Consider the following 26,856-nt stretch of genomic DNA (forward strand, 5'->3'; position numbering starts at 1 on the left):
TGAGTGTTCCCTTTGCAATCTTGGTCAAAACGAAGATGTATTGCATTTTTTAGCACTTTGTCCAATATTACAGGAAATCCGAAGGCTCTACTTTTCTTTCCCAAGAGGAATGTGTCGGTGTATTAAACGGAGATAGTGGCTGGAAGCCTCTTATACGCTATGTCTAACATGCAAAAAAATATCGAAACGAGTGTTTGAATTTGTTTTGAGTTGTAACAAAATGTTAAAGTGATTGTATCTTCTTCTTTTTTCGTTTTTAACCAAACTTAAAGCCCTTAAAATAAAAAAATAAAAAAAGAGTTGAGAAATATGCGGTTCTTCTTTCTATTTTTAGCTCCTAAATTTGCTTTATCACAAATTTATGTTTGTTTTAGCTTAACTAAAAGCCCATTACCAATATTTTTCTTTTTTCTTTAATTTTATTTTGTTTTGACTAAACTAAAAGTCACACTTTTATTGAACATATAACAACCTGTTATTGCTTTTTTATACTATATATGTATATTAAAATATGCTTAAATGATGGACATTATTCCATATGGTTGACAACGATTCTTTTTTTTTGACTAAACTAAGAGTCACATTATGAAAATAATAATTTAAAAAATTTGTTTTTTCTTTAATGTTTATATTTACATATTTTTAACTTTGAAACTTATTTTGTGAAATATTCTGCATTTTTACTCAAATATTGTATTTTTTTTTAATTAGTTTTTTTTTCCGGCAGACGGCTTATAAATCCATGTTTTGTATATCTTTTATTATGAAATATTGTACTTATAAACAAATTGAAAAAATAAAGAACTTGTCTATCTATCTTTCTATATTTTATTCAATCAGAAGTTAATTTCAAAACACCCTCCTCTCTTACGAGTGTCAACTGTCAATTGAAAGTTTATAAATATTAGTTCAGATTCTTAGTTGACAACTATACATTCTTTTGATATTCAAAAATGTAAAGATCATTTTCAACTGTAGAAACTTTATCAATTTGGGAGTTAAATGTTAAACTTTGATATTATTCAAGTATTAATTGATATTTGACACTAGAAGTTCTACGAGTGGTGGCCTAATCGGAAATGAAAAACTCCATTTAGTCAATCAATGACAGTTCGTGTTGATGTTTATTTAAAACACAAATATTGCATTGTAACTGATCTTTAAAAACGGACTATTTGTATAGACGAACATGTCCATTTACATATTAAGGAAATATATTTCATATACCACTTTTCTTTAGAACTTGCTTTTCAATATCTTTACAAATTTAACGGGAGTCCTCAAGGCATCAGTGTCTTTAGACCAGTACTCTTTTCTAAATGTTGAAAACGCATACACTCACTTTTCTAATTTAAATATATGTTTAAAACTTATGAAAATTTTTGTAATTGATAGGTCTTTAAAAAAAGAAGGACATTAGATGAAAAAAAGTGACGTTTTGAGAAGATGCAGGCACAAGGAAAATTACAGAACTATTGAACTGATGCCAACTTAGTATAAATATGTATGAGCTGTCGTCTATGCAACATCAAAGAAATCTTCAAACTAAAAAGAAACTGTGACTATGAATAAAAACGATTAGAAACGATCCTTATTCGATTTGTTAATTTAAATGAGTATTATTTATAGAACAGGAACAATCTTATGAGGCCCCAAATTTATCATTGGAACTCCCATCGGAAAAAGTCCTTTTTGTTAAAATATCCAATTTATTCGTGGGCGAAAAAAACAACAATTTTGTACCCACACTAATTTAAATCAATGTTTTAATATTAATTTCATGTTCACCTTTGATATAATCTTTTAAGGATCTTAATTAATTGAGCACATTTTACCCTGTTCATTGCCTCCAAATAAATACCAAAAGCACGATAATTAATTAAAGCTATTATAGACCCATCTCCAATCGGAATACGAATGAAACCCACATACATATATAAAAATATAACACAAAAACGTATAACACCAATCTCTCTATCTCTTTCTTTCACTTTTATGAGAATAAAGGATATTCAGGATATTATAAATTATGCAAAGCGTTACGGATACACTCTATTGGTAACCATTTGTTTCCACCTGAATTTGTGCCTCTATTTAATTCAATGAACAAAACAGACTCCAGTCTTCTGGAAAAACAATAATATAATATTCAGAATCGAACAAAGGAGGGAAGGGTTTGGGGATGTATAGCTTCCCTTTGTACCAAAAAAAAAACCTTTTAATAAATTCATTACAAATAGAATAATTTGTAGATATTCGTACTTTTACTTTGGGGTTTGTAATTTTTGGGGTTTTTGTTTTCAGAATTTTCTTTGTGTTTTGTTTTTCTATTTGTTTGTGTTAAAGAAAAAGTGCGTGTTTTTACTTAATAATTCTGTGGCAGGAAAAAGGAAATTTATTCACTTCGATTGTGGCCATAAACACAGAATAAAAGATTTATGCTTTTGGTGTTCTTTTCCAGTTGTTGCGAGGATATAAATAAATCATGAGTGGTTTCAATCTGCTGGGCGCACGAAATATCAGAAAAAAAAGTGAATTTGATATTTTTTCTTAATGAACTTAGTAACAATGAAAATATACACAGAATCAATATTAACAAAATTTCAAAGCTTTAAAAAAATGTTGGATTTGAGGCTTGATTTCTTACAGTTACAGAAAGGTCAAAATGAAAAACATACAAAATTTTGGGCCAGGTCAGAATCTCAGAAGCCAACTGCTATAATTTTTGGATTAATAATATTTACATATGAGGTAAGAGGAACTAAAGCCAACCAAGATTTATGCGAATAATGGCTCTTCTCAACCTTAAATTATGGTGTAGTGAAACATCACTTTGGTGTATTCATATAGTTACGGGCGTGATAATGATTACACACATGATTTAATATAATTATCAACTAAGTATTATGATTTAATACATTTCCACTTGACTACTCATAAGACGACCTTGACATCCTTAAATTATTATGATTAAGTTGTGGAAGGTTTGGTAATGGAACCATATATTTTAGTGGATGACCTTAGAAATGTAGTGATTTCATTAAAGATGATTGTGAATTTCGAATACAAATTAAATCCGACTCTAAAATCTATCTATGGCGACAGGTTTCAAAAATATTATTTTCTTAAATAACACATTTAAAGAAGGTTTTTTGAGGCTTTGTTTGTAGTGTCTTAAATTTGAGAAAATATTTAAAATCAAAGTTCCCATTCAAAATCAGCATAAACAGTTACTTAGAAAGGATTTTTTTAAAACCATGAAAGCATTAAATTCGAAACAAAAACTTCATATAGAGTCAAATGTAGACTCATAACATAAGTTAATTTCCAGGAACTAAGTAAGATAATCAACCATCATATTCTTTATTGCTATGGAAAATTTCGTCATTGACCTTGGCTTCAAAAACACCGTTTTTGATTGTTTTAAACATTTATAAAGAGACATTTTTCCAATAATCTGATGTGATAGAAAAATTAAAAGATAAGCTTCGAATTCAGGTCAGTGTAATCCTTTAAGAAAATAACCATTTTTAATTTAATTTCTATAGAAACAAGAAAACTGAAAATGTCTGGAAATTTGTATTTAAACTTTTTAAAGATGAGTATTTTGAGCTGTAGTAGTACCCGCGACGTGATGGTAAGTGCGTAGCCTGTACTAACTAAAGTTTGGCAATCACATAGGTCGTTCGGATTTGGCATACAAATTATTAGTGATTTCAATCTATATCCCCGATATTACTTGCAAACAAGAATGGTTAAGAGTTGTAAGTCATTACGATTGGTTTTCTTAAGCTTAATTCACCATTAATTTCATATATGCAATAACATTTTTGACATGTTCAGTTTTTAGATAGTTTTTTTTATCATATGCTTAAAAGCTTTAATTATCATTATACTTAAATATAACTATTTTATGGATCTTATAATATAAATACTTACAAATATTTAAAAACTGATTTTTTTTAAATATTTTACTCACCTTTTTGTTGCTCTTAAATACTGCGCACTTAAATTTATCGGTGCTAGAATCTCGGGCAATATAACTAAATATTTTGAGATCGCTACTATCATGTGAAACATAAAATATCCTATAAATGGGATGATAAAGAAATTCTTCCGGTTCACTATTCCATTGTTTTTTCTATAAAATAAACAAATAAGAAAAATATTAGAATATTTATAAAACATTTTCAAAAAAAAAACTTACTTTTCTTCTTCTTTTTTTTAATAATACTTTTACTCCATCCACCGAAACTGTTATTGTGACTTTTTTCTTCTTTTCATTTCGTACTTTGTAGTCGTACTGAAAATACAAACAAATTATGTAATTGTTATAAAAATGTGTTTCCAAAATCATCTATTTTTACATTATATTAAATTTAATAGAAGCTTCCCCAAAAACCACGCTACGACCGACGACGGTCGATGAAATCAAAGATTAAAAGATACAACTCAGAGTTTAATTTACAATTAAGGAAACAAAAAAACGATCCTTTTTGTAAAGCTTTTCAAACAAAATCCATAACCATCTTCTTTTCCTCTCTACCCTCCTTTCGAAAAACATAACATTTTGATAAAATTTCCAATAGAAATACGAAAAAACAGGCGCATTGTCAATTATAACTTATTTTGAGGTTGATTCTCTTGGGTGTCATTTACAATAATTTGCATAATTACTTCAATTCTATTCTGCTTTTCTATGCCTGTGATATCAGAGATCCAGCGATGGGCGAGGGTTAAGCTATCTACGGTTGAAAGTTCTTCCTGTTTGTTGGTGAAAAGAGGAAGCTATAAGGACCTTTTTAAACCCAGGTAGCATTATTACTATTGCGCTAGGGCCATTTAAAGGTGTCTGCTTCTCTGTTATCAGGGTAATTCTGTACCACTTAGGTTATTTATTTTTTTGAACCCAAACCAACCTACTTTTCCTTTTGTGTTGTTTTGTTGTTGTTTTTTTTTTTACCCAAATAAAGTTATTATCATGCTCTTATATGTACATTTGAGTACCTACATATACATATCCTGTGAGGAGCTTCATATCTATGAATTTTATATCAAAAGAACTTAATTTATGGGTGAAACTTTTTTAAGCAATTTCAGAATTGAACGGCTTACTTCTTCTATCTCTCAGATAAATATGGGTACGGAACAAAGAACGAACAACAAACCTACCTCATATCCATTAGAAGTTTTGCAGTAATAAAATTTGTTGCTGGTCCTGGCAAAAATACGAGCAAGTTGAAAAAAATGTGTTCAAAACTTTTTCTTCTGTTTTCACAGATTAAGCTTAAAAGATTCTTTGCTTGAATGACTTTTTAGATAGGGGCAGGCGCTATATGGTAATTGAGGGTGGCAAAAAAAGTGTTATTCACAAATGGCACTCTCTATACCATTACAAAGAATGAGTTCAAGGGTTTTTTTTGTAGGCTAGATATACCTACTCCTACATATCCTCACGGTACCCATGCCAGATAGACAAATAGGAAGAATATGTGATGAAAGTCTAATGCGAACATATATTATAACACGGGGATTATTTTGCGAATAAGTTGGAATAAATTACTTAACCAAGAGCTTTTTAACTCAAAAAGTTCAAACGAGAGTAGATTCTAATTTACAATGCGAACTTATTCCATTTAGGGTTTTGTTTGTTGCTTTTTTTCTGGGCTACCCTATGAAAAAGGTTGGGTTTTTGAAAGGAGGTAACGTGGGTTTTATGATGTGTTTTTACATGATAGGGGCAGTTAAAACTTTGGCTGTTATGAACTAAAAAGTGTTATCATATTGGTTTTTTCTGTGTGCATCAGAAGTTGTTGTTGATTATGAATTATTTATAGCTTGTAGAACCGGTTTTTGAATAAATAAAATGAACAATTGTTTTGCATGAAGATGCTCCTTTTATTTTAAGCAATAACAGCACCACCGACGATGGATTACATAAAAAGGGCTCTGACTAGGTGAAGTAATCTTTGTTTTGGTAAGAAGTATTTTGTATCTGCTAACATCACGAGTGTCAAAACAGTCTTGTGTGCATTCAGTCTAAAACAGAGGTTTTCATATTACTTGCAACATATAGGAATTACATATGTATATGGTAAGTGTTGCATTTGTAAACTGTGTTTTTCTCGAGATTTTACATTCAGACCGTAGAGAAGTCGGAAAAAGTGGGTCCTACGATGCCGTTCGTATATTTGTCTGTCTGATTTGATTTCAGAATTTAGATAATCAGAAATCGTTCAAAATTAAAGGAATCATAGCGGTTTTCTTTGTACTGAATATTGAATTATGAAAGAAAACTTCGTTCTTGATGATTCTCATAAATTTGCGTCACCATTATTATGGAAAATAAGATCCATACAGTGCTGTTAATCGAGTATTGAAACACCAAGATCGTGTGATGTGGAATTAAGTGAAACGGCATTAATTTAAATTCTTTAAATTCTAAATTATCCCTACTTTTCCCCCATATTCGTTATATTTTTTTTCTATTTTCAACAAAACCATTCGACACAACTAACGTCCTTAAATGACATAACATACATTTTGATATACAAAATTTTGAGCAAAATCAGGAATAAATAACGAGTTTTTCAAATTACAAAACACAAAATCATCCACATTACATTCTCGTCATGTGAATTATTCCTGTCAAGAGTGTTAACTTCTATAAAATCTCTTATCACGTTTTAGCAATCGAAGCAATAAAAATGTTCAAACTATACAGATCCGATATTATATAGAACGAGTATATGGTAAAGTTTTAACCTATCGCCCCCAAACCATCATGTTTGCATGTTTACTTCGGATTACTCTCTGGGGAACCATTGAATGTGAATTCAGTATATATCGTTAAATGGAATAGAACAAAAATAAAAATAAAAGAACAAAAATCCTTTCGAAGCCATTTCCTCTTCCTCTTTATTCAACTCTAAATCTTCATTCAAGGATAACTCTCCTATCCTATTACTGTTACTATCACTTTTCATGTATACCTACCAATTACTTACGTCTAGAATATTATATCCACCCTGTATGCATGAGCTCAGCAGCATCATCATCCATATCCATATCCGATCCTAGTTGGGGGTTGGTAGGTATGTTTGAATCTTTCCCTTACATAAACAGTTAAGTTCGTTTCGTCTGTAGACTTGTTGAGCTAAATACATACCTATACACACCAACTCTAGATAGTATGAGAAAGTAAAGAGTGTGGTGATGGGCATCAGGACATTTCATAGTCAATGCCATACTAGCATAGTACAAGGTATGTATGTATATATTATCCTTTTTTAGTTTCCCACAAACAAAAACCAAATCGCTTTGTATGCAAATGTCATGCGAGCATATAAAACTTTAATGAGAATTTTCAAAAGGATAAAATATCCTTTTCTATGCCCGAACTCGTACCCCTACCCACACCTATACTTCTACCCGTACGTACACTATAACTGTGTGTGTGTGTTTGTTTTTTTAGTATGAATACACAAACTAAAGTCAATGGTTGTGTCGTCCTTAGTGTAATATTGTACGTGATGCACCCAGTAATGGCAGTCAAGTGAAAATCCCACATTTGTCACGCTCAGTTGAAGAACTATTGTGACAAACAGGATAACAAATATTTGTTCATGATTTATGTATACTTCACTGACAAGTTGGTACTTTGAATTTGTCTGGCTCAAAGAAAAAACAGTAAAAATATATAGAATTCAGGTTTTATCTCAGCATAGCCTTAGCTTATTATACTCGACTCTGTGTGTTCATGGCCATAAAGAGAACATTGCGGATTTGAAAAAACAAAAATATTTGAATAGATATGAATTTGAAATTTTAAGGACATGCAGGAATAAATATATATAATATCACGAAAACAATCGATTTTTCAATGATTGATGATTTTTGACAGTGGAAAGATTGAAGGGATCAATGGATAAATATTAAAACATGATTTAAAAAGCGGTCAATTCAATTTTGGAGATAAGAACTATCAAATTCTTAGAATTATTTTGGATAAAAAGCTTGACAAACAAAGCTTAAGAAAATCATACCTTTTTTAAAATTTATAAAAACTAAAATTAATTTAACTAAAGCTATAATTACCACCAAAAAGTTATTAAATCAGACTTTAAGCCCGTTGCAAAAATCATTTATGGAACGATTTCATGAGAATTATTTTGCCTTTAATGAAATGGAAGTATATTAGTTTCAGGTTAAAATTTGCTTTAAATTAAATGTTTTCTTTCTATTCAAGTTTAAATGCCACAAATCGGAAACTAACTAAAAATGGCAACTTAAAAAATATATTTACTAAAACAATTTCTAGAATTTTGTAAAAACTGAATTTTGTAAATAACTACGACCTTGCTAGGTATTGAAAGTTAAGAAGTGGAGCACAATTAAGCTTTAAAACTAACTTCATGCTGAAGGGGTAGTATTTCAACCGAAAAAATATTTATAGTCTTACAAAAAATATTTTTGAAAGGTTTTCCAATTAGATGTTTTGTTTTGAATGACCATCAGTTTGAGCTGTGTATTACCCGTGGCATGATGGTTAGTGCGTTGGACTGTCATGCAAGGGGTGTAGGGTTCAATCCATGCCTGTGCCACCTTAATTTAAAAAAAAAAAATAATAATTTTCACGGGTACTGCCTCTTGCGAGGAATTGACAAATCCTTCAAGAGTAATTCTTGTCATGAAAAAGTGCTTTCTCAAACTAGCCGTTCGGATTCGGCCTTAAATTGTAGGTCCCTTCCATTCCTGAGAACAGTACTCGCACACAGGAATGGTCGAGAGTTGTAAGTCACTAGGCCCTGGTTCACAACGGACTGTTGCGCCACCCCATTTGATTTTTTTTTTTGATTATAAATCTCTATTCATTTGACATTTAAAAACTAAAAATAAAAACTACATTATTATTAGCATTTAAATGATTCAAATTCATTACAACAAGGGTACACATTTTGCCAGTCATAATCAGAAATTAATGGTCATCGCAGACGACTTTTCTCCTTGCAATGAAATTAAAAAAACACCTTAAGGAAAAGAAATATTTGTATTTATCTAATTTACTTAAAAGCTGATCAAGGAAGGATTTAAGTTGAACCTATATTAGCAGTGTAAATGAATTTGATAAAAACAAAGTTTTGAAGCCATTTTTATAAGTTAGTAAGTTAATAAAATTATGCGCCTTAGTTCACACAGGACTGTAGCGCCACCTTAAATAAGTAAGTAAGTTAAAAAAATTATTTTGATGATTTTAAATGATTTTAGGATCTTACTATTAATTGACATTTTGCAAAATTAACAATTGCTGAATTAAAAGGGTATGTTTTTTACAAACTGGCACTACTTAGAAGAGTTTAGGAGCTGAACCCCAAACAGAACTAGGCAATTTAAAATTACACGCCATAGATTCTTAGATTTCTCCAAATTATTTTGTTAACAAATATAGAAAATTTTAAAAGAAATGCGAACAAAAATGCAAATCTTATTTTTAAGATATTTTTATGCCCACAGAAAAACCAAAACAAGCTACTAAAACATAATTTCATAACATTTATCAGGAAAATCCTCTAAGCTTAACACATTTCTCATCTGCAGAAAAACCAAACAAAGAAAAAAAACTAATTAGAAGACTCATTCCAAATAATTTTTCATTATTTTTCTGCACACAAAATAAATGCTTCTGTCATTTAAGTTAATGTATTCAACCATCTGGAGTTATCATGAATTTACCATCCACCGTCAGCATCGCCGTTCACCATAAATCCATTGGCTTTTTAAATGAAACTCATTTTCTTTGAAACAATACAATATAACACCTATACCTATGCATATAACACCAACCTATCTGTCATATACATAGATATTTACAGTACATCGCCTGCTGAGTTAAATGAAGCATCCTCGCATTTTCCAAATGACTGATTATTATTGCAATGAAAAACACATTATTTACCCAGCATTCCATCATCAACACTAATTAAGCCAATCAATTCGTCCATCATACAGGACTAAAACAAAGCAACGCAGGACGAAATAACATAGCCTTAGTTACATTCATATATGAGGATGAGTTTAACCACAACCTTTACGCATCATCAGTTCAAAATCATTCAACTGCCCTGCCTGGGAGATAACAATTCATACCTATTCCTAAAATTGGGGTTCGGTTTTTTCTTCATTTAATATTCATGGATGTGGAAAAAAAGATTGTACCTTTCGGACTCACTTCTGGCTTAATGAATAATTACCACCACATAAATTCATCAACATAATTTTGGCCAAAATATGAAATAAACATAACTTCGTTTCATTTTAAGCCACCACCATCATTTCTGGAAAGAGAAGCAACATCACAACCATCCACATTCTCCACCTCGGGCTGGGACTACTGATTTAATCATTTTTAGCGGATTCAAATCCTGAAAAATTATTTTCTTTTCTCCTTCTACTCTTGTTCATACTGTCATTCTCTTTAAACCACAATTATCATTTGAAAAAAAGTAGAATAAGGCAATTAAATCAGAACTTATTAAAAACTCTGTATTAATTGCTAATTCACATTTAAATTTAAAAAAATAGTATGCATCCTTATTCTCCTGCGTCCTGCTGAATGTTTTAATGACATTATTAATCTAGCCACTGCAGCAGATCCATTTCAATTTCAAAAGAGACAAACAAACAAAACACAAATTAAAATATTTATAATTGGACTTACCCGGATGCGACGCATAGCCTGGACGATCTCAGCACGGGTGTTTGGCCGGGTTACCTCTTCTGAGCCAATATACTGTAATGAAAAAAATAAATAACATAAATCAATAATTTTGAAATTCTGAACATATGCAAAACAATGAAAAGGACTTCTATACATTTATTTATTTGCATACAATCAAATAAAGTGGATTTGGGAGATCCTTTTGAATGGAAGCTAACAATGCACCATCAATCAACACAACGGAACGCACTGTTATCTTAAAAAAAAAATAAAAAACAAAAATTTGAAAAAAGGATTCAAAACTGGAGAAAATCCTTTTTGTACCACATCATCCATCAATCCTCGTAACGTTTTGTTGGTTGTTTTGTTAGGATTCTAAGTTTTTCAGTTATTGAAGAACTGCAACTCACAGAAATAGCAAACAAAAAATAGAAGAAGAATAAAAAAAAAGGTTTCCTTTTGTGAAGTCTGATTGTTATATAGACTCAGTTAACCACTCTATACTCGTACACTATTGACAAAAACGTCAGAAACCTGTAAACACTCAACACCCAAAGCCAAAGCAATTCGATTTCAAGGAGCTGAAGTGGAGAAATGTTCGTTTCCCTTTCAAGTGGATGTTTGACTTAAAGACTTGGACGTACAATGTTTGGGGGTGGGTGTTTACGAGTAGTTTTCATTTAATGCCTTTAAGAAATTCGGTATTTTTTCTTTTAAATTAATGGTGATTTTTTAAGATATTTAACGCACAAATTTAAGGAAATAGTAGTGTTACTTTCTTGATTAAATTCGGTTTCGGTATAAAAAATAATAATTTTCTAAAAATGTTCAGAACGATCTCTTTAAATATTTTTTTAAAGCACAAATTCAGCTTTCTGTATTTATAGCGGAGCCTAGGTAGACGAAGTCCTTGATTACCGTGAAGTAACATCTGCCGATTATGACGTTTTGACCGAGACCTCGTCGGTGTTGTAGGTCATTTCTTGATGACAGCATGTACTTTGTTTCGCCCTCATTAACTGTTAAACCTATTTTTGTCTCAGATGCCTAAATACTCACAAAAGGCCCATTGACTTCACGCTGAGTTCTTCCGTTTATGTCAATGTCATCAGCATATGCTAATAATTGGACAGACTTTTGAAAGATAATGCCTCTAGTGTTGACGTGTTAGCCCTGCACTATTCTTTCAAGTACGATGTTAATAAAAATTGCATGACAGCACATCACCTTGTATAAAACCCTTTTTGACATTGAATGTTTCTGTTAAGTTCTTTCCAACCTTTATGGAGCAGCGGGAATTCTGAATGGTCATCCTGCACAAACGGACGAGTTTGGCAGGGATGCCAAAACTAGACATGGCTCTATACAGCTCGTCCCTGTAGATGCTGTCATATGAGGCCTTGAAATCAACGAGAAGATGGTGGGTGTCAATTTGGTGTTCTTGGGATTTTTCCAGGATCTGTCGTAATGTGATTATTTGATCAACTGTGGACTTTCTTGGTCTAAAACCACACTGATAAGGGTGTTGGTTGTTGACGATGGGCTTTGGGAGTTCACATATTACGGCAAAGAATGTTTTGTAGGCGACGTAGGTAGACTGATTCCTCTATAGTTGATACAGTTTAGAGGGTCTCCCTTTTTCAGAATCGGACAAACAGTACTGAGGTTCCATTCATCGGGCATGCTATCTTTCGACCATATCTTACAGATAAGTAGGTGCATGCTCCTAACCAACTTATCTCCAGCTGTTTCAAAGAGCTCGGCATTCAAGCCATCCACTCCAGCGGCTTTATAAGACTTTAGCTTAGATATGGCAATCTTTACTTCGTCTAAGTCGGGAGGACGGGATTGTTGGCTTTCGTTTTTCCATTATCGATTCAATTCGTTTAAAATTGCATTATTGATAAAGTTTTTACCTTTAACACTACCATTCGAAAACCAAGTACTTAAGGGTTTTTTTGGCTATACTCAAACCTTTTAAAAATACTATTTTCAAAAATGTTTAGGGTCATTATATTTTACCTAGTGCACATCTGATGTAGAAAGTTATATCTTTAGAAAACTTTTGGCATTGAAATTAAAGTAATTTGCACATTTTACATCATTTTAAAAGTGTAAAAAAAAACAACTTTTGTTAAAATGTAAACTTTTAATTTATTAAAACTTATAGTTTCTTTAACCAAAAATAATGACAAACAAATTGCTTTACCTTGAACATTTAACCAACAAAAATGAATAAACTTTCAGAATAATTGTATACTACGAAAACTATCTTTTTAGACTACTGGTAAAATTTTTAGGAAAATTCAATTGAAAATCATTTTACAAACAAATTTGTTAAAAATAACTAAGCAGTAAGTTTCGATTCAAATATTCTGAGAACAAAGAAAATAGAATTAGAAATTGTCATAGTTTAATCAAATAGGTGTTAAGAAAATTAAAATTCACAATTTTTTCTTACATAAAACAAATAAAACCAAACATTCGGTTTAAAGTTTCGAATATCTCTACAAAAAAACAGGTTAAACTACAATTATCTATTGCAACTTTTCAAAGTTATTCAACATCCACATCAGGTGTAGGTTTTTAAGGACATTTATGGGAAGATTTCAGTATGGGTCACATACCAACCTCTTTTTTTCCCAATGCGTTTCCGAATTCAAATAAAATTAATGTTTTTAGAACTTTATTAAACGCAATTCAAAGTATCAAAATAAATAGAATAAAAATACAGCTTTAAAATAAACCCCATCATAAATTAAAATTTTGAAGAGTTGAATTTAAAAAAAGAGTCAAAGTAAAATAAAACCAGAAAAATTAATAAATTATTTCTATCTTAAGAACCCACCTCAATACTCATCATTAAAATAATCCAAAGTTTGTCTGGTGGTGAAGTTCTACATCTTCCCTCTCAATATGACATCAAAAAACGAAAAAACCATCAAAGACTCAAAACAGCCTTGAATAATAACAAGCCAAGCCATTTTGGCATAAGAAGACAAACTTTCCCACAAAAAAGAACCACAGAAATAACAACAAACACTTTTAGTCTCGAAAATCTATCTCAAGGATAAAAATTGCGTAGATACAGACCTACATTAATTTTATAACAGACGACAACAAAAGTGTGAATATGTGACACTTCTGCAATTACCATCAGTGCATTGGTTCTGTCAACATGTCAAATAAGTAGATCAGTCTCCTTTTGTACTATTCACTGCACTGCTCACTGCACAGCCATACGAAACAATTTATATAAACAACGTTCCTTAAACCATTTGGTTGCTATTTAAATTTATAATTTTACTTTTTTTCTTTTCTTCGTAAAATAGGTAAAATTAAATTTAATGAAACATCAGACAAATTGCTGTATAGAAAAGTACTTATTCAATGCAAGTGCAAGAGCGATGATGTCGACGACACGCGTGTCAGAGAGCTTAAAGATTCACTTAGCTAGGCATCCATATCTATAGCAAGTGATGATACATATTGTTGCAATAAAGATTTTGTCGGGGCTAAGAACAAAATAATAATGTCTATTTCAAGACATTTAATTCATCAGTTAAAAACAAGTCTTTATTATTTGTATTATAATTTATAATTTATTTTTGGGATAAGATAAAGAGGCCTGATTTGATATTTTACTTGACTTTAATCTTTAAATAAATTTTCTATGCCAAAAAGCGTGTTTTCGGTTCTTAAAGTTAAAGTGATGAACAGTTGTTGATTATTGATTTAGATTTTATTAATATTTTAACGGTGGAATGAAATATGGGCTAGCAGTCACTTAAACTTATTTGATTTGGCAATAACATAAGACATAAACTTATTTTGAGATAAAGTGATATAATATGATGATATTTTTGGAATTTAAAAATATAAAAATTAAAAATTATAAACTTACAAAATGTACACAACTAGATTGTACGAACTTGTTCTTTAGGTTGAAGTCAAAAGTGAGGATACAATTTTTGAACCTAAAGAAATGGTATTTTATCAACATTTGAACATAAATTATAGCATTAAGATCTAAAACTACCTTAGAACTTTTAAAAAATCGGTTTATTTTAAATTGAGTCAGGATTTTGAAAATTTTGGAAGCAAAAATCTTTATGTATTTAGTTTTTTGAATGTTAGTTTTAAGGAAATTGGTGAATTATAATTGAATTTTTACTAATCAAAACTTCTAACGCGTTTTTTTTTCTAATTAAATTTAGAATGGCCGTAGACATAACTGTGACAGTTTTCAACCGATTGACGCTGAACTTTACATTTTCCTTAAAAAATACATTCTCTTTAGATTTATGTGCATTTATTAGTTGCGAAGAATTATCGGACTGTTTTAGAGCCAAGCTTTTTACTTTCTCCTTTAGAATTGCTTCATTTGATAAAGAATCTTTTTATCAGAAAAATCCTAAGTACTTTTAGAGTAGGTGATATACCTTCATAATACAAAAATGTATAGGCTTATAACGTTTAAAAGAAAGCTACTAGTGCAGCTACGTACCCTAAGAAAAAGTTAAAGTCATTACAGAAATATTGCACATCCACCTTTTATAAATTAATCACTTCAAAACATTTTTTGAAAGCACTTACTGATTGCATTAGTAATATTTCTAGAAAAAATCCCAAAAAATTGGATTTGGCCTTGGTCCTAAGTTGACTAGACCGGCTTATTTCTCAGTCACACACAGAAAATAATACTTTTCCAAAGCAATTAGGTGTCCTAGAGTCCAGTCAAATCTAGCATGTTCTTCATATATTCATCTTTAAAAATTTAAAGGTGTATCCACACCTAGGAAACATTGTTTTGAAAAACGTTTCTGAAATGATTCTCATTTCTTTTTCGGTGTGGAAGCTTTGAGAAACATATCTGAAATGTTTTTTTGTATCCCAATCATTTATGGACTGTAGAAAATGTCTAAAGTAACTACCCTTTTCTACCTAATGTTTAAAGTGTATATTTTCGGAATTTTCCGACACATAATTGAATGCTAAAATTTTAAAAATACACGTTTTCAACAATATTTTAATCATGTTTTTTATTTTATTTCACAAACATGGTTTAATCGACGAATTTTTCACATACAAAAAAAATATTTTCAAACTGTTTTGACCTTTTCTGTTTATCACAAATGGTTTAGGGATTGATTAATATTTATAGATGATTGTGAAGCTTATTTGTGTTTTTTTTTTTTCGAATTTTAAAACATCTCAAAAACCTAACGTAAACCAGTGATTTGGGAGTCATATTTGACATAAGGTCAACAAAAGTGAAAAAGTGATGTTTTGATTCCCAGTGTTATTATAAAACTAAAAAGTTTTATTTCCCAAAACAGTAATGGTCTAAAAAAAGTAAGAGTATCCACAGTAAGAAAGGGTTGTGGGCCAGAACTTCTTTGATTTGTGTTCTTAATTAGATACAATTTTAACTGAACGAACGCACCTCCTAACCCTGAGAAATTTTTGATAGAGCTTGTGTCAATTATTAAGTGGATTTTTAATTCTTTTTGGTTTATTTAACTTTGTTCCAAACTATTTACGTTTTGTTACAGCATCACAGCAAAAGTCTATAACTGAGGCGACTAGTCAAAACATTGCGTTGCATTTCCTTCTTCCTGGTTGTACATATGACTACGACAAAGCCCACGCATTCATTGCACTTATTAATTTCAATTCAGCACAAATTCATAATCAACTTCAATTAGAAAACTGCATCGTCTGCACTTTTCCTCTTCCAATTATTAAACAGTGCGGCTGCTGTACAAACCAAACATCATCTGCATTGCGCGTATATAGCCAAACCACACGCACTGCATTTCTCACCACCTCCACCACCAAAACCACCACCAACACCCATCATCAAAATTCTAAATTAAGATTTTTCTTTTTTTAATTTTCGAAGGTTTTTACTAACAAGAAAGTGAAAGTCCACCTTAGAATTTCTATGACGTCAATTGAATCTATTAACAAATCCAAGATGTAATAGTTCATCGTGCCAAGATCTTAAATATGCCCTTTTTCTTTTGAAATTGTGAATTTTCAAATAGCGCACTACATCTGCTTTTGCTTCTACTTCTGTCCGTGCAACAAATCCCAATCCGTAGTCAAGCGAATAGAAAAACGAAAAGTTCTCAAGCCCCGCAAAACGTTAAACGAAATATGAAATAAAAAACAAAATCAAAAAATAAATAAATACAATTCTTATAAATAAATCTATGCCATTTGGTGTCTTTAAAAATAGCTCCATCTGTTGCACAGATCTCGCAAAGTGTCAAAATAACTTAAATTTACCTGCAGTTTTTAATGAAATGAATTTAGATTTAATTTTAATTTTGCAACTAAAGCGACAAAGTGGTGCGGGGCGTTGAGACGTTGGGAGTAAAATATGTCATGTAAAGCACAACACACCTCCTTGAAAAAATCAACAGAAGGTGGTTTGGCTATAATGGGCTTCATCGCAAAAGAATTATTTGACTAACTTTGCCTGATTTTATTTATTATCGTAAACAAAAATACGTCAGTTAAGAAGCTCAAATAAAAATAAGCCCACACATGTGTTTATTTCAGATCACATTTGAGTTGCAGTTTTTTCTCTACGGTTGCGGATGACTTTATGAGAACGAGGATGATACAAAAACTTATCTGCTTAAAGCAACATCTTTTACGACTAAAGGGTGTTTTTTTAAAACCACACTTCTCAAAGTCAACAAATAAGCTACGCATTAAAATAAATGCCACTTTTATTTATTCAAACCTTTACTAAAGGCTAATTTTTTATTTAATTTATTTAATTTTTTATTAATTTGTTTTTTTTTATGTAACTTATTTTAATTTATTTTATCTTATTATATGTCATTCATTATTAAATAATTCATTTATGATTTATTTGATTTTATTTATTCATTTTTTTTTTATTTGTTGTTGTTTAAAAATAAAACGAACTGCAAATGAATTTAATGAACTTTAATTCGTTTTGCTGACTATAGAAAAGTTATTTTTAAGTCGGTCTTTATTACATAACTGGTTGTGTTTAAACAAAATTCCAAAAATTTTGAAATTCGGTAGTTTCTAGCAAAAGAACGACCTTAACAGAATACAAATATGAATCCATGTTAATAAATCCCTTAAGCATCAAGTCAAGGTTAACCGAACACATAATCTGACAGGTGACTTTTATTCTTATCAGATATTCTATTCACATTTTAAACATAAAACACCCTTTTTCAAATAATAAATACAAAATACAAACCACAAATGAAAAAGCAGAAGAGCGAATTGCTATCAAAAGTTTATTTATGAACCTGTTGGGTCTGCAGAATGTACGAGTATGATAATCCAGCAGCTCCTAGTCCTCCTAGGGGATTGGCTTTGGCTATACTCGTGTATATGAATGATTCATTTTTATATTTTTCCAATTTACCTCGTAGGTTTATTATACTCGACTTGTATACTTTTTGTTTACAGCCAGACATCATACTCGTGCTTTATTATACAATGTTGAACATAATTAAAATTTAATATTTTTCAGTTGTTTTTGTTTTCGTTAACGAACAACGTGTCTTAAGAAATACTGTCGCAAAAAAAAGGAATCCTTAAAAATTTAATGAAAACCGTCCAAACATAAAACTAAATTGACATAACGTCTTGAATATCTTGACATAAAACAGCTTAAACTTAAATTTAAACTTAAACTTAAACTTAAACTTAAACTTAAACTTAAACTTAAACTTAAACTTAAACTTAAACTTAAACTTAAACTTAAACTTAAACTTAAACTTAAACTTAAACTTAAACTTAAACTTAAACTTAAACTTAAACTTAAACTTAAACTTAAACTTAAACTTAAACTTAAACTTAAACTTAAACTTAAACTTAAACTTAAACTTAAACTTAAACTTAAACTTAAACTTAAACTTAAACTTAAACTTAAACTTAAACTTAAACTTAAACTTAAACTTAAACTTAAACTTAAACTTAAACTTAAACTTAAACTTAAACTTAAACTTAAACTTAAACTTAAACTTAAACTTAAACTTAAACTTAAACTTAAACTTAAACTTAAACTTAAACTTAAACTTAAACTTAAACTTAAACTTAAACTTAAACTTAAACTTAAACTTAAACTTAAACTTAAACTTAAACTTAAACTTAAACTTAAACTTAAACTTAAACTTAAACTTAAACTTAAACTTAAACTTAAACTTAAACTTAAACTTAAACTTAAACTTAAACTTAAACTTAAACTTAAACTTAAACTTAAACTTAAACTTAAACTTAAACTTAAACTTAAACTTAAACTTAAACTTAAACTTAAACTTAAACTTAAACTTAAACTTAAACTTAAACTTAAACTTAAACTTAAACTTAAACTTAAACTTAAACTTAAACTTAAACTTAAACTTAAACTTAAACTTAAACTTAAACTTAAACTTAAACTTAAACTTAAACTTAAACTTAAACTTAAACTTAAACTTAAACTTAAACTTAAACTTAAACTTAAACTTAAACTTAAACTTAAACTTAAACTTAAACTTAAACTTAAACTTAAACTTAAACTTAAACTTAAACTTAAACTTAAACTTAAACTTAAACTTAAACTTAAACTTAAACTTAAACTTAAACTTAAACTTAAACTTAAACTTAAACATAGATTTTTGGTTGAAAGAAAATCGTAAGTCCCCTCAGTTTATGCTGACTCCCTATAACTATTTGAAAAATCTGCATTGTGCCTCAATTAATAACTTCGAGACTTCTGAGGGTCTTAAAAAGTTTTCATTGAAACTGAACAGAACTTTGAAGTATTTTTGTCTCTGTAACACACCCGTCATCTGATCAAGGCAATGACATCAAGTTATTGAAATATTGGAGCAGATAATTAAACTTGCGTTAAAACTTTACTTGAAGGTTTCTCAAAACTTTTTATAGAATGAAATGAAGACTATGAGACTTATGGGTTTTTCAAAAAATCAAGAAAAGTGTTAAAATGACAAAAATTTGAACTTTTTAAATTCATCATACAATTTATTGTTAAGAACTACGCTAGTCTTAAAAACACAATTTTTGATTGTCTTACAAATTTTTAAATGTGCATATTAAACAAAACTCTACTTCAGGACATTCTATTCCCACAAAAGTTATTGTTTTGTTGTAGAATACCAGAATTAGATTTCAATAACAATTCCAAATTATACTCAGATATCCTTTTCAAGTAAAATTCAAGGTCTAATTTCTGTTGTACACAATTTCATTCTCAATTAATTGACAAAATGACAGCACTCTAATGTGCTGTTAAACTAAACCCAAAAGTCCAAAGCTCTAATCGATAATTTTCTCATGTTTATCTCGTTTTGAACCACCTCCAAATAATAATCCCATCAGTAGCACACAACATACACTCCATCCACATCCTATACGTGCATCCATACGGCAGAATATTAATGTCAAAGCACGAACTGACACAGATTACTCATCATATATCAAAACCAGCAGATCTTTGCACAACATAGGTTTGGCCAATACTCGGAATCTATTCTGGGATGTTGACATCGTTAGTTTATTCTTGGCACTTGACGTCATATATTGAAAAACAGTTTTTGGCACTTTGCCTTTTGCAATCTTTGCTTCCTCGTTGTCGTTCCCATCCACAATCCCAATCCCAATCCCATGCACCACCATACCTCATCATTTGATTCCGTTTTTGAATTCATCCCGTGACTCGGATGAAATGAAATTTCTAGTTCCCAATTAGTTCTTTGGGAATAATCGCAAGGGCAGCACAACGACGACGACAATCAATGACGACCTCACAAATGCACCATCGTCATTTTTCCAACTTAAATGACAAAATGATTATAACCACTTTTTTGGCCGAATTGATTCCAGAGCCAAAAAAAGTACCACCCACCCTAGTCACCCGGAAAAAAATAAACCTCCAACAACTGTCAAAGGATCTCGAAGCTTTTTTAGTTGATTTTTATAAGTTTTTATCCTCCCTGACATTTCGAGTGGTGATGAATACGAATAGCTTCTTTTCTGGTCTACTCCAAATTCTGGGTATAAATAAATCAAAAATATTTTTATATCACCGCATTCTGAGCGAGTGGTTCTTTGGTTGTTAAATTGGGTGTGCAGAACGATTTGGAAGCGCTTTTGGGTTTATCTGGGTTGGAAAGGTCCGCTCGAAGGAGTCGACTCGAGTTGAGTCTCGCACAGCAACAGCACACAAACATTATATTCCTGCGGGGGTATTCTTTTGATTTAGCATCCACTTTCCGAAGCAAACTCATATGAGTTTTCCATTCGGAATGCGTTCGCTTTCAGATAAAATATTTATGCGTTTAAACTTCGTGTTGTTGGAGTTGGTGTTCTGGAAGATGATGATGATGATGATGGTGGTGGAGGTTGCGTTGGTATAGTGGAGGACGATATGGCTCTGGAAGCGGATTATTTTAAGATTTGCGTTTACGTTTACAGGAAGCGGATAATATGGTATTTGTTTTGTCGTCAGTATATTATGAGGAATTAATTATGTAAAGGGGAACATCAGGGCGTTCGGGGGCAGCAGTAGTGGTGGTGAAATAAATTACAGCTAGCAAAGTATTTTTTGAAAGAGCCCAGCAGACCAATTCTAAAGGACATTACGTGTAGGATCAGCTTATCCTCTACACTCAGTACCCTCGGGAGTATGGTTGACTTATTTTGTCGTTTTTGACCAGAGCGACGCGACGCAGCGGTAGCGGTGAACGGTGAAGGCGAAGGCGAAGGCGCACATTGGTAGTGTTTATGGTGAATAAATTACTTTGAGACTTGGCCTGTGTTTTGTGCTTAAGCTTCCTGAACTTCAGTTAATTTTTAATGCACATTTCTCTTTGGATAAAATTCCGTTTATATATATATTCGTATATGTTTTTTGACGTTTGTAAATTTTATAGTAGAAAGATATACGAATATGGGTGAGGGTAGATCCTTAATTTTTTGTAAAGGAAGAGAAGTTTTTCATTTGCATGAATGAATTACACGAGAGGATAATATTTATTATGCTGTTATAAATAGGTCGACCAAAACCAAATGTTTTCCACAAAAAGTTGAGTTCATGCAAACAAAAAATTAACAAATCTGTGAAGAAAAATTCATGAATGTCAGAAAGTTGAGGTCCTGGAAATTTGTATGTTTTCGCCATAAAATTAAGTTAGGTGGAAGTATTCAAGTTATTTTGTTGGTTTTTAAAGTAGTTTATGATTGGTAGAAAGCGGTTTGGTAGTGTAGGACTCATTAAATTTAAAATTTACAAAACTGAAATAAATTTAACAATTGTGTTATTAAAAAAAATGCCAACACTACATTATCAAATTTGAATGCAAATAATTTAGAAATATTAACAAGTGTTACAAGAATCTTCTGTTTATTAAACTGAGTAAACTGTGGCGTGTAGTACCCGTGGCATAATGGTTAGCGCGTTGGACTTTCAGGCCAGAGGTTTTGGGTTCGATCCCTGTCTATCTAAAGTCTTTTCACGGGTACTGCGTCTTGTGAGGAACTGACAAATTCTCCAAGAGTAACACTTGTCATGAAAAAGTCCTTTCTCAAATCAGCCGTTCGGATTCGGCATATAAACTGTAGGTTCCTTCCGTTCCTGAGAACATAACTCGCACATATAAATGGTTGAGAGTTGTAAGTCACTAGGCTCTTGTCCACAACGGACTGTTGCGCCACCCTATTTATAATTATTTTAAACTGTGGCGTACACGTACTATTTTTTTAACATTATATATACTTTCTGACGGGGAGGAAAAAGAGGATTCAAAAGTGAACTGAAGTGTACCAAAGACTTCTTTGGACTTTATGTTTTATTTTATTATTTGTCTTTGTTTTTTAAGTTATAAAAAAAAGAGGTTTTTTGAATATAAATGCATAATTTGTTAAAAAAATCAAAATATGAAATACTGCAAAAATAATATATATAATAAAGAAATAATTGTGTATTTGAACGAATTAACAAACCATTTCTTGCGAAAAATCGGTAATGAACGTATAATGAACAAAGGCAGGGGAAGAACCCTACGCAATGTTTTTGTGGTGCATGTAAACGCAGATAATCTCAGCTAAAACTTCAGAACAACCACATACCAGAAACCATAACTCGTCACATGAAAATTGGAACACTGGTAATCGAAGTTTAATGGTTCGTATCTTTACTATTTCCGTTTAGGTTTCGGGTGAATTTAAATTATTTTTGGAAACGTGGATGAAGGTGTTAGATTTTTGGGTGTTAGAATTCCCTTATGGGTATGTTTTATATAAGATAGAAAATTGGATGAACCAATTGTTTGTGATGATAAGAAAAAAAAATATTTCGCTCAGAGTTGGTTTCAAACCAATTTAAATAATTTGAAGGAAGGTGTAAAAAGGGTAAATGGTAAAGAAAATATTACTTTTTAACCAAAAATAAAAAATGGTTCTGCTTACTTTATAAAAGGCAAGAAAAATTACGGCTTACTACATAAAGCTTGAAACCTTTAATTCATTTTCAAATTTGTAGATATTTGTTTGCTAAGAATATGTAAAGATGACTGAGAAAGTAGTTGTCTAGTACCGCAGCTGGGGTCTTACGGACTGATCCGTTTTTACATAGACAAGCTATACGTTCTACTTTACTTGGTTCGTCGTGGCAAAAGTTTTAAACCAATTAACATCCTGACTAGTATAAATTTCATCGACTAACAGGTTACAGAGGAAAGTAAATAGCACACCACCTTGAGGCTTGCCGTTGCTTGCACTTCTGGCAGAAAAGCCGCCTAATTTTGAGTTAATTAAATTATATACATTATAAATATAATTAATTTAGAAATTTAAAACAAAAATTAGCTGCGAGATTGCCCGTACGGGTACGCTAGTTTCATTTAATAAGTTATTGTAATGGGTCCGATTAGTCAAACTGAAAGTTTTGACATTTCTCGACGTTTCAAGGTCCCTAGAGTCGAAATATAACATTTTTAGAAATATTTCTGTGCGTGCGTGTGTGCGAACGTTCGTACGTCCGTATATTTGCGACGTTTTTTTCGTCGTCCATAGCTCAAGAATTAGTAGAGATATCGACTTCAAATAAATTTTGTTATTCAGAGGCATCAGTCTCCTCAACATTGCGTATAAGATCCTCTCTGCAGTATCTGAAGCAGTTCGTCATTACCCTGATAGGCAATTTTCAGTGTGGCTTCAGACCAGGAAAGTCCACTATCGACTAAATATTTACACAACGGCAGATCTTGGAAAAAACCTAGGAACTTCAAATCGATTTTAAAGCCGCGTACGACAGCATACATAGGGAAGAGCTCTACAGAGCAATGTCTAGTTTTGGCATACCTGTCAAACTTATCCGTTTGGGCAGAACGACGATGGACAATGCACGCTGCTCTATCAAGGTCGGAAAAGATCTTACCGATTCATTTGGTTTCAAAAAAGGTTTTAGACAAGGCGATGCACTGTCATGCGACTTCTTCAACATCGTTCTGGAAAGAATTGTGCAAAACTCAATCGTCAACACTAGAGGCACAATCTTCCAAAGGCCCATCCAATTACTCGGATACGCGGATGATATTGACATAATTGGAAGGTCAAAGCGTGATATCAGTGGAGCGTTTTTGAGCATTTCGATGGAAGCGAAAAAGATGGGTTTAGTGGTCAATGAGCGCAAGACCAAGTATATGCTGTCATCAAAAAAGGACATTGAATAACGACGTGTTGGACAAAACGTCACCATGGACAGCTATAACTTTGAGGTAGTTAAGGACTTTTTCTACCTAGGCACCGCTATTAACACATACAACGACACCAGCGCTGAAATCAAACGAAGAATAACTCTTGCAAATCGCTGCTTCTTTGGACTTAGAAGGCTCTCTCGAGCATCTTAAATCACCATCTATAAGACACTTATCATCCCGGTTCTCATTTATGGCGCCTGGACCCTGTCAAAGAAAGATGAGAGAATGGAGAATGGAGGAGAAGATATAACGACGAACTGTACGGGTTGTACAGCGACCATGACCTAGTTAGTAGAATTAAAGTACAACGGCTTAAATGGCTAGGTCATGTAGAACGTATGGACATCAACGCTCCGGCCCGGAAGGTCATCGAATCCAATCCCAAGGGACGGCGCAGTAGAGGAAGACCGTGACTTATTTGGTGCACCAAGGTGGGAGAGGACCTTAATTAACTCGGCGTTCGAAACTGGAGACAGCTAGCTATAGACCGAGCTGGCTGGAGACGCATGTTGGTTGAGGCTCAGTTCATTTTGGCTAACCCTTAATATCGCACGAATCAAAAACGCTTAAGAATTGAATTAAATTTTATATAGTATATCGTAACGTGATACCAAACAAGTATATTTTTTGAAAAAAATCCAATAAATTTTTTTTATAAATCAAAAACACTGACAAAAAATGTTCACTTTGAAATTGTACGAATGATTTTATTTTCAAAACAATTTTGTGCAACGTTTTTAACATCTGATAAAATTTTGAGAAAAATCAGATCGACAGTTTAAAAAAAAAAAAAAAAAAAAAAAAAAAACATTACTCAAAGTTGGTAAAAATTGAATTTCGGCTCAAATATATTTTCAAAAATTTGGGATTTTGGCTTCCAACTTATTAAATCAACTTATTAAATCTTATAAGAAAAATTGTTTTTCACATACGGTAAAATTTCGAGAAAAATTGAATTAACAGATTGTTGTTCAAAAAATAGAAACCTAAAAAAAAATAGTAAAAATTGATTTTCGACTCAAATAACTTTTTAAAACTTTGAGAAATTGGCTTTAAACTAATCTTATTCAAAAAAAATATAGTTGACAAAATTGAGTACCATTTTGAAAAAAAATCGAATTGACATATTTTTAACAAAAAATTAAAAACTTAAAAACTAATTAACAAAAGTAGTTAAAAATTGATTTTCGTCTTAAATATTTTTTCACAAAATTGAGATTTTGGCTTGAATCTAATTTTAATTTATAAAAAATTTTATTTTGAACATTCAATAAATTTTTTTTAAAAATCGAATTGACAGTTTTTCTTACAAAAAATTAAAAACTTAAACATCTTTTTATACATTTAAGATTATGGCTCTCAACTTATTATGACTTATAAGAAATATTATTTTTTACATTCGGGAAAATTTTAAGAAAACTCAAATTCGCAGTTTTTTTTTTACAAAAAATAAAAGCCGAAACAAGTACCCGTAGCGTGATGGTTAGTGCATTAGACTGTCATGCAAAGGGTTTTTAACGGTTACTGCCTGTTGCGAGGAATTGACAAATCCTCCATGAGTAATACTTGTCATGAAAAGTGCTTTCTCAAATTAACCGTTTGGATTCAGCATATAAATTGTAGGTCCTTTCCATCTCTGACAACATAACTCGCATACAGGAATGGTTGAGAGTTTTAAGGTACTAGGCCTTGTTCTTCATGGACTGTTGCGCCACCTAATTTATTTTGAAAAACCGAAACAAAAATTAACAAAAGTTGGTAAAAATTGAGTTTCGACTTCAATATCTTTTTTAAACTTTGAGATATTGGCTTCAAAAAAATTTTATCTTATAAAAATATTATTTTCAATATTCGATAAAATGTTGAGAAAAATCAAATTGTCAGTTTTTTAATCAAAAATAAAAACCTACAAAAAAAATACAAAAACTTGCTAAAAATGTACTTTCGACACAAATAGCTTCTCAAAAATTAAAAATACTGATTTCAATCTTATTTTATCTCACATAAAATATTGTTTTCGACTTTCAGTGAATTTTCGATAAAAATCTAAATGTCCGTTTTTTCATAAAAATAATAAAAACTACAAATACCAGAACGTAAATTTAGTAAAAATTGATGTTCGGTTCTCGATATCTCAAAAACTATATACGTGTATGGACTTCATATCATTTTCGTTCATCCAATTTGTATTTTTTATTTGAGAAATAAAAACTTTAAAAAAATGTTACTAAAATGGATAAAAATTGATTAACAAAAATATATTTTGAAATAAAACTTTTTCATCATATGCAAAATATTGTCATTAATTTTTAAATTTTTTAGAATTATTCAATTGACAACTTTGTCAACAAAACACGAAAACCTACAAACCTTTTAAGG

General features: G+C 31.0%; 1 protein-coding gene across 1 annotated transcript in view; it reads right to left on the bottom strand.

Annotated features, from left to right (window-relative positions):
• Positions 1-26,856, bottom strand: part of LOC129944305 (capon-like protein) — a 209,575-nt gene that overhangs the window by 40,791 nt on the left and 141,928 nt on the right. Inside the window, exons 3-5 of the mRNA XM_056053652.1 lie at positions 10,718-10,789; positions 4,208-4,303; positions 3,980-4,141 (exon numbers count right to left, since the gene is read on the bottom strand). Coding sequence (XP_055909627.1) covers positions 3,980-4,141; positions 4,208-4,303; positions 10,718-10,789 — 330 coding nt within the window. The remainder of the gene's footprint in view (positions 1-3,979; positions 4,142-4,207; positions 4,304-10,717; positions 10,790-26,856) is intronic.

Source organism: Eupeodes corollae, chromosome 2 (assembly GCF_945859685.1).
Source record: "Eupeodes corollae chromosome 2, idEupCoro1.1, whole genome shotgun sequence".
NCBI classification, from domain to species: Eukaryota; Metazoa; Arthropoda; class Insecta; order Diptera; family Syrphidae; genus Eupeodes; species Eupeodes corollae.